General features: G+C 47.2%; 1 protein-coding gene across 1 annotated transcript; it reads right to left on the bottom strand.

The window, feature by feature from the left end:
• Nucleotides 1-771: 771 nt before the first annotated feature.
• Nucleotides 772-4,903, bottom strand: ccn2b (cellular communication network factor 2b; the record flags this gene model as incomplete). The annotated part of the gene is made up of 5 exons (XM_084484601.1): nt 772-1,167; nt 2,350-2,615; nt 3,483-3,734; nt 4,108-4,324; nt 4,853-4,903. 5 exons carry the CDS (start codon nt 4,901-4,903, stop codon nt 862-864), a joined length of 1,092 nt encoding a protein of 363 aa, XP_084340727.1. The 3' UTR covers nt 772-861.
• Between the last annotated feature and the right edge of the window lie 4,595 nt (nt 4,904-9,498).

Here is a 9,498-nt window from a genome sequence, read left to right as displayed (position 1 = left end):
TGCTACGACATTGCACTTAGACAATAGTTACATAAATTATAGTACAAAACTGTACATAGTCTTACAGTATTTACACATGGTGCAATAAAACACGTTTTCTCTTCTTACCCTTAAATAAACAGTAAACAATATTACTATCAGCAAATGCTTCAGGCGAGCCACATTATGGGTAAGCAATGCTTTGTCTTTGAAAGTCGTTGCTGGGCTTAAACTATACCATTGTAAGGGATATATTGAACTAAAGAAAAGTATGTTTCTTTAAATGTCTGATAAAAAATACTGAACAAGACAGATCAGTGGTCATTAAACAATTTGGAAGATTAAATTAGTAACAAAAACATTAAATGTCAAAGTAAGCTACTTTTAGAATACAATATCAAAATTAACATGGCAAAGATTACCACATTGTCATTGTGTTTTTACTATAATCTTTTCTTTTACGTTTTTCGAACAGAAACAGTGATAACATGTTCTATCGTCACGATAACTTTACGTTACAACCTCCATACGGACATTGCTTACTAGGACTAATGACCCTGCGCTGGGATTGGCTAGTTGCCTTTTTTGGCACGTTGTCTTGTGATAGGATTGGCTAGTAGTTACTTGATGATTTTATTTGCAGATACTAGGTAAAAGGTTACCCTCTGTGGAGCATTATTGGCCGTCGGCAGGGGGAGAGTTCAGGGCTAAAAGCACGACCCAGTTCCCTTGTGAGTGCATGGGAAGGACCATACATTTTCAGTGCATCAAGGCTGCGACATAGCGCCTCTCGTGTGTGTGTGTGTGTGTGTACGTGTGTGTGTTTGTGTGCGTGTGTGTGCGCGTGTGCGTGTGTGTGTGCGTGTGAGTGACACATTCCATTCACACACCGCGGTCGTAATCCCCGGTCATCCTCCGCGTGTTGGAGGCCAGGAAGATGTCGTTGTCGCGGGGACAGTCGTGGTGGCAGGAGCAGCTCCTGATGAACATCATGGCCTTGCGGAACACGTCCCCCTCGGGGCAGCGGAACTCCACCTCGCTGGTGACGGTGGCGAGGGGCGTGCAGCAGCGGCCGTCCTTGCACACGCCGCAGTACTTGGGCTTGTAGAGGCGCGTGCTGTGGCAGCCGGACATCTGGAAGCGCACCGCCGTCTGGGCCTTGGGGGTGCGGACACACTTCTTCCCCTTCTGTGGAGCGGACCGGGGGTGGGGGTGGTGGGGGTGGTAGGAGGGGGGTGGGGTTAGCATTAGCATGGTCAGGGGTCGTTTATTCGTCATTTAGGACTCAACGTTTTTTTCTCATTCGTCATGCCACAGTGCGGATGATTTTATAATGTCACCGCTATGGGGTTGCTACTCGCTGTTGACTTTGAAATGTCATTCTGGGAGAGAGCTTTTGTTCAATCGTTACTTTTGTTTGCATAATCAGGGAAAAAATGGAGAACATACTGTATGTGAATACATATTGCATCTCTGCGGATCCAGTTATAGTAAAGGAATAATATATATATAGGTTGAATAGATCACATTATTAAACAGGTCAAGTAGCTGATTGGAGACGTCAGTGCTGAAAAGGCGTGGGTCAGTAGACATGGTGGTGGTGGTGGTGTCAGTAGACATGGTGGTGGTGGTGTCAGTAGACATGGTGGTGGTGGTGGTGGTGTCAGTAGACATGGTGGTGGTGTTGTCAGTAGACATGGTGGTGGTGGTGGTGGTGTAGTCAGTAGACATGGTGGTGGTGGTGTCAGTAGACATGGTGGTGGTGGTGGTGTCAGTAGACATGGTGGTGGTGGTGGTGGTGTAGTCAGTAGACATGGTGGTGGTGGTGTCAGTAGACATGGTGGTGGTGGTGGTGTCAGTAGACATGGTGGTGGTGGTGGTGGTGGTGTCAGTAGACATGGGGGTGGTGGTGTTGTCAGTAGACATGGTGGTGGTGGTGTCAGTAGACATGGGGGTGGTGGTGTTGTCAGTAGACGTGGTGGTGGTGGTGGTGTTGTCAGTAGACATGGTGGTGGTGCTGGTGCTGGTGTCAGTAGACATGGTGGTGGTGGTGGTGTCAGTAGACATGGTGGTGGTGGTGTCAGTAGACATGGTGGTGGTGGTGTCAGTAGACATGGTGGTGCTGGTGTCAGTAGACATGGTGGTGGTGGTGTCAGTAGACATGGTGGTGGTGGTGTCAGTAGACATGGTGGTGGTGGTGTCAGTAGACATGGTGGTGGTGGTGTCAGTAGACATGGTGGTGGTGGTGTCAGTAGACATGGTGGTGGTGTCAGTAGACATGGTGGTGGTGGTGTCAGTAGACATGGTGGTGCTGGTGTCAGTAGACATGGGGGTGCTGGTGTCAGGGTGGCGTCCCCCCCCCCCCCTCACCTTGATGTCCCTCTCCTGGTCGACGTCACAGGGCCGGATCACACACACCCTGGACTGCCTCTCCAGCTGGCAGCGCTCGTTGTCGTTGGTGACGCGGGACGAGACCCCCATGCCGCAGGGGGCCGAGCACTCGCTCCAGGCGGTGGTCTGCACCACGCAGTTGTCCCGCGGGCTCTCTGGCCACCGGGCGGACCCCCGCCGCACCACCGGGGGGGAGGAGGAGGAGGAGGAGGTGGAGGGGTTCAGCGGGTGGAACTCAGAGGCTCCTGTTGCAGAGGAGAGGGAGGAGGAGGAGGTGTGTGGAGAAGAGGAGGAGGAGGAGGAGGAGGTGTGGAGAGGAGGAGGAGGAGGAGGAGGAGGAGGTGTGTGGAGAGGAGGAGGAGGAGGAGGAGGAGGAGGTGTGCGGAGAGGAGGAGGAGGAGGAGGAGGAGGTGTGGAGAGGAGGAGGAGGAGGAGGTGTGGAGAGGAGGAGGAGGAGGAGGAGGAGGAGGAGGAGGAGGAATGAAAGAGGAGAGAGAAAACATCAGAATTAGTAAACAACCTGATAGGAGGCTACAAAAAGACGATACAACCCGAATCTCCCACCAGGATTACATTTTTCTAGACGCTTAAGATGATCAATCCAAGCAGCAGGAACAGCACCACCTCCTGGTGAAGCACAGCTAGTGGCTTATTCCAGGCAGCAATCCACACACTTTGCGTTGTGTGGATTCTTAAAGGGGACATATTATACCACCAGGTGTGAGTGTGATTAGCCGTCACAAGCCGTCTGGAAAATCGGCCTCTTCTGACATCACAAGTGGGCGTGTCCGCCTAGACGTGCGCTGGATAGATCAGTCTACCTACTGCCTACCCAGTGGACCGTAGCAAACGTTAGCTCATCTATCCGTCACACATCTAGGCAGACACGCCCAGCTGTGATGTCAGAAGAGGCAGATTTTCAAAACGGCTTGTAACGGCTAATCCCACTCACACCTGGTGGTATAACATATCACCTTTAAAAATACATGCGCTGCTGCTTTCGCTTACGTGCTTCCTACAGCATATAAGTGAACCTCACTCCTCCACCTCTCCGGACAGACACGGTGGAGGGAGGAGGTGGCACGAGAGAGAGACGACAACGGTCAACTCACCGGCCATCACCGAGTGGTACGGGTTCTCCACGGGCGTCTGGTCGCACACCCACTCCTCGCAGCACTTGCCCGGGATCTGGATGCGGCGGGGGTAGGGGCAGTCCAGCGAGGGCAGGGGCATGTGGCTGGCGCACGTGGCCACGCAGCCGATCTCGCCGTCCATGCACACGCACTGGTGCTTGCAGCTGGGCTGGAAGGTCTCCCCGCTGCGGTAGACCACGCCGCCCAGGTCGCACGTCTGGCCCTCTTGAGCTAGTGGTGGTTTATATGACAGAGGGAGGTTGTGTTACTATACATGTATATTTATTTATATATATCGTCTCTGATTTCCCCCTGTATTTTTCCTTCCATGTATATTTATAACTGTAGCGCTTTATAACTTTTAAATTAAAGTAGCCTAAGCACCTTGCAGGCGGCAATTGTTATTATGCTTTGTTTGATTCTTAAACTACTTTGACAATGTAATGGTGTATTTTCTATGACAATAATTATTCATTATTAAAAATTCATCATTTTTAATTTAAAAAAATGTCATTTTGTCATTTGAATTGATATCAACCAACGCGTCGATATAAAGCTCTCCAGCTATAGCTGGACGTCAGGAGGAGGAGATATAGCTCCGTACCCATGCAGATGCCCGCCTCCGTGTCGCTCAGCACGGAGTAGTCGCAGTAGAGCCTCTTGTGGTGGTCGCAGGGTTCACGCAGCGAGCAGGGCTCCTCTAGCTGCCGGGCGCACACCTTGCAGCAGCCGCACTCGTCCAGGACCAGGCTGGTGCCGTAGGGACAGGGGGCCGGCTCAGCGGGGCATGCGCAGGGCTGGGAGCAGTCCTGGCCCGTCACCTACACGGAGAAGGGGGCACCGGTTAGCCCACATAACGGTGTTTTCGTGGAGCGGGTTCGCGCCTTTTTTACCCATAGTGAAGCTAAAGTCACGAGACGTCAGTACCACAAGATGGCGCCAATAACACACACTATACGGGATGACAATCAAGCAACTGTGTTGACCCTACTCTTCAAGAGCAGCAGAAATAAGTAAGGATGGATGGAACGGGAAGTCATGTAGACATGCATACATATATTTATTTATTGAAATATAAATAACTTTCTGCCATTATTACGTGCCACGGTATGCTAGTTTACGTCAAGTTGTATTTGTCGCAGCACTTGTTGGCCAATCAGTCGGAAGCCTATCTGTCTTTTTTATTTTTTTATTTTTATCACAATACAGAATGTTAAATGTTCATTTCAGAACATTGTAGCACGTTGGTGTGGTATTCATCAGACCTGTTTGCGTGTAGACTGTAAATAAATTGTTAATAAATCAATCAATCAATCAATCAATCAATCAAACAAACAAACACAACTCACCGATGCAAGGATGGGCGCGAGCAGCAAGCAGAACGTAACGTACGTTTCCATCTTCAGTGAGTTACAGCCTGCGAGATTCACGCTCTTGTTGTTGTTCTACTGCGTCTGCGTGTAACTGCTGTGTCCGCGTGCTTCACTCTGCCTCTAAACTGAGGCTGGACCAGAGGCTCTCCTTTAAATACTCTGCGAGCAGCGGGGTGTAGCCCGGGAATAAGGTAGCGGTGCCAGGCATGGGCCAGAGTCTCTCCTTTAAATACTCTGGGAGCAGCGGGGTGTAGCCCGGGAGCAGGAGCGGTGCCACGCGACCCGCAGAGGTGAAATATTCAAATTCCAAATGGCTTTCTCAAATCCTCCAGTGAAAAAAAGAGAAAGATCACAAGGCTGAGAAGCAGCGCATCAATCGCGCCATTGTGTCAGAGGCGGTGTTTACATGGGGATCTGGAGTTTACCCTGAACATGAATGGGAAGATTTGGGCGGACGTTCAGAATCTATAAGATTTTTTTCAATGATAGTTGAAAAGCACATTTGTTTCTACATTTGTAAACCATATAATGTGTAGTGTTCTCTGAGCACTTTATGAACTCAGGATTGAGTGAATAAAGGCAACAACATATAGGCTGAAGGCCAGACAAGCTGTTGCACAATGCAAGGAACTTTATGGCATAATAACGTAGACCTTTGAGTGTAGTAATAACCGGCTATCACTTGTTATTTCCCACACATTCCTCTTGGGACAGGTTGAGGATACAGCTCATTGATGTCCCGATGAAATCATTCCTACTGTTTTAGTTATGTGCTCGGTGCCTAAATGATCGGGTACCCAAACACAGGCAGCTGTCTTCACAGTTTATATGCCTTGTAAAACGATGTCATGGTGGGTGTTTATTGTTGTTGTTTACATACAACAAAATAGCATACGATTTTAACGTAAACAAAAGGGAGCAACACAGAATACGTTCAATTGAAATATTGTATTCATGCAATATGCTATACAAAGTCAGACTCATTATGCACTCTTGGTTGGTGTTAACCTGCAAAGACTTACACTGGGGACAGTGAAACGGTATCCTCCACGTTTGAAATGGCCGATATTGACATTTGTAACATTTGTTAAAAATGAATTGACGTTGTTAACTTTATTCCCTCCGTTTTTTCACGTTGTCATATTCTAGGTCAATGGTATTGGACTTGGTATAGCTGAGCTGACTGACATGCACTGGGGCTTTCTATAGGGTATTGTTCGATTGACATGGTGTTGCAGCAGTGGAAGTTACTTGTACGGTCGACGTTGTGCGTTATATGTATTTTAACACACATAGCAAACAAATGCAGCAAGCACTTAAAGATTGCCCCTTCGAAGCTTTGGGGTTCTTTTAAAAGAGGACTTTTGGCTTCTGTCATTAAATGTGCACCAACTTGTTGCCATTAAGAGCAACCTGAGGACTACAGAGTGCTTCTGATAAAAAATCACCACAAATCATCACCACAACAAGCACAAAGCACAATGTGTGCTGGAAGCCTCGTGAGGCCAGCCTAATCTCACAAGCTCACATTCTGTTTCCCACTTCAGTCTGGCCTGGAGCTTGTGGAAAGCCCAAACATAAAATAATGATGTTTGAAATGAAATGATAGGTCAATTCAGCACACTGGGGGAGGGCCATTAGGCCCTTATGCCGAACAAGGATTGGGCAGAATGCAGAGTTTGAAAATAAATGGCGGCACCTGAGGAAAGTAGCAATCAAAATCCTTTTGACTGGAAATAGTCGGATTAACAATGTTAAAAGATGAATGATATGGAAAGCTTTTCTCAGAGGAGAATATGTTTTGGCTTTACTTCTAACCCTTTCAGCATGAGCAAGAGAGCAAGAGCATTACTTAGTTGTTTAATCTGATTTGCTTGAGGTTTTTGAACAACGTAAGGCTTCGCCCATATGTGGAAATCAATTGCTGACAAGCCAGACTGAGATTCATTCCAAAAGCCTGAACTTGAATGTGGGGATGGCCTGACATGGCTTGTGTTTCCCGGGCCCATCGCCCGATGTGGGCCCCAAGCAGCAGCTTAATTCTATGCTTGTATTTATATCAGGTGATGGTGTGGGTTAACCTAACATACAACTTAGAGGTTTCTAGGGTTACTATGTTTGGAGGTGACCAAATTTAGAATAGGGAATGTATGGATGGATCAATGTTTTAAGTTATTTCCATCACAGCGTAACAATTTTTGTCATGTGCGTAAATATCCTCACTATCCACTTGAATCTGCAATTTTCCAGATTAACCCAAATATAACACCCATCTTAAAATGACACTGGGGGAGTAGAACCAAACAGGGAATGGGTTATAACTCCTGAACGTTACCATATCCCTGTCCCGGCTGGAGGAACATTTGCTTGGTCATTGTGGAACAGAATGGGCGGAAACTATGACCGGCAAGACATTCACCTGCTTATAACGGCTGTGCTTTGATGGGGATTTGGTATTCAGGTATGCCGGAGCTGGAGTTGATCCCAGCTCATTAAGGATGTCACACAGTGGGATACTTGTATGATATGCTAATCCATCCAAAGCACCACTCACACTCTATTAACTAAGACAGTTCACTTAGCGTCTCGGACACTGTGAGCCTAACCTGGATGTGAGGAAATGAGATCATCTGGCTGAAAACCCATCCAAACATGGCAGAAAGGTGTAAACTCTACACAGACAGGAAGTGACACTTGATACTAACCCAGGGCTCTGCTGCTTCTGGGAAACAGCCATCCCCACTGTGCTGAGCAGGACGTTCTGTCTGTTGGTTTTCTTTTTAACTCTTTTTCATAGTGTATCTCAGTTTTCCTGTGGGTTGATGAGGCGTAAGGTCCCAGATTGCACAAATGACCAGTGGACTTGTGGAAGTGACTAGTGTAGAACTTAATGCACTGGATTTGCCATCAAAAAGAACAGGTGTTACGACGTCGTTGTGTTTTCGCTTTGGTGCCAAACGATTCCTTGAACTCAGACATATTTGGTGTTCCTGGGGGGAAAAAATGTGCAGTCTGATTTACAGCTTGTTAAGTCACAGCTGGATATGCACCGTTAATTGCCTCCTGTGTTACGGCCCAAACAGTGGGGATGCGTTGTGTCTGACTGGAAGGAGGGCTGGCTTGGTGATTTTGGCTTCTGCTGGGTCTCTTGGATGACTCACCCAAGCCGCCATTCCCAGACATTTATGCAGCGGCGAGAGCTAAGCACCTCCGGATTCTGCCCTATTACAAGATCAACACTTGCCTGCAATGCACGTCAGAGAGGAGTAACAGGACATAGACGCTGGGCAGGACAGTCCGAACTAGAGTGTCACTACTGAATATAATGAGGCATTCACCACTCGAATCAATGCATATTACGGTTTAGTTTTACTGTCACAGACAGTGAAACACACATCATGAATGTGAACAGTTTATATTTTCCCACTTTGTAAGCTTTTCATCAATAATGTAGCATGTTTTTTATTATAGCGCACATCTAGTCATCTAGAGCCGTGTAACATGAGTTGAGATACTGCAGTTTCAACAACATGACTCAACATGACAATATAACATAATTACAATAGCCAACATCTCATACAAGAGCTAATTCAATATGAGTATTATAAGTATAATTATTATAATAATTGTTTCTCAGTACTACACAGGGCCACAGTTAGATTATGATTATTCTCCTCTCTCTACCTCAGGTGGATCCCAAACGTTGTAAAAGATGTCCTCCTGGGTCTTGTGCTGCTGAATCTTGTTATTAGAGCTATGGCAGCATGCTAGCAAGGCAGGGTGGAGTAGCCGGGTCAAAGCACAGTAGGACGGGGCCAGACGCACCTAATAATGCTGAGGTTGGGGGAAAGCAAGGTGGGTCTTTTGCTTTTGGGGCTTTCCGTCACTGCTGGCGGCCAAGGGATGACATGCATCTGTAATTAATATTTCATTTAAATGTGAGAGTTGTGGAGTTCATACGCACAGAAAGTTAGAAACATAATGTATGGCAACATTCCCATCAGCTTTACCTCTCTTTGACCAGTTTTAGGCTCGGTCAGTTCAAGGGAGTTACGGTGAAATACGTCAAGAAAAACATTTGACTAAAACGTACAACGTCAGTACTAGTGAGAAACAGCCGGCATCAGCAATTAAAAAGGGACTTAAGTCCCGCAATGCAGTGTGCTCTGCAAGGCCGCTACTCTTTATCAGGGACGGTCCAAACAAGCTGGAGGCCTGAGTGGGACTACACAAACCTGTCCACCAGATTACACGTCAGGAAATATAGGGACAATGATGATAGACATATGCATCTGTGCATCTAGGTCACAATCTACTCAGACCCGTATGAAACCTTGTGTGTTAGAGCAGTAGCAGAGAGTGGAGTAGAGGGTGATTGGGAGAGTTCTGTGCTGAAGCAATATCATTACCAGTGTCTGAAAAATGCTAGGCTGGCCCACCTATCCTCTCCTGGGCCTTAGTTCAGCACTTGAATCATGTAATTTATCCTGATATTTATTATCTTACAGTCTGTTCCCAGGGGAAGGCTGTTTGTAAAACTCTGTCCCTTGGTTCACCGTTTGCCCATCCCGTATCGTGGGAAGGCTGGCTTTGATGAAAGACAGATAGGCAACTTTGATTTT

Source organism: Micromesistius poutassou (genome assembly GCF_964030765.1).
Source record: "Micromesistius poutassou genome assembly, chromosome: 20".
In the NCBI taxonomy this organism is placed as follows: domain Eukaryota; kingdom Metazoa; phylum Chordata; class Actinopteri; order Gadiformes; family Gadidae; genus Micromesistius; species Micromesistius poutassou.
This window is presented reverse-complemented; position numbering and strand designations above follow the sequence as displayed.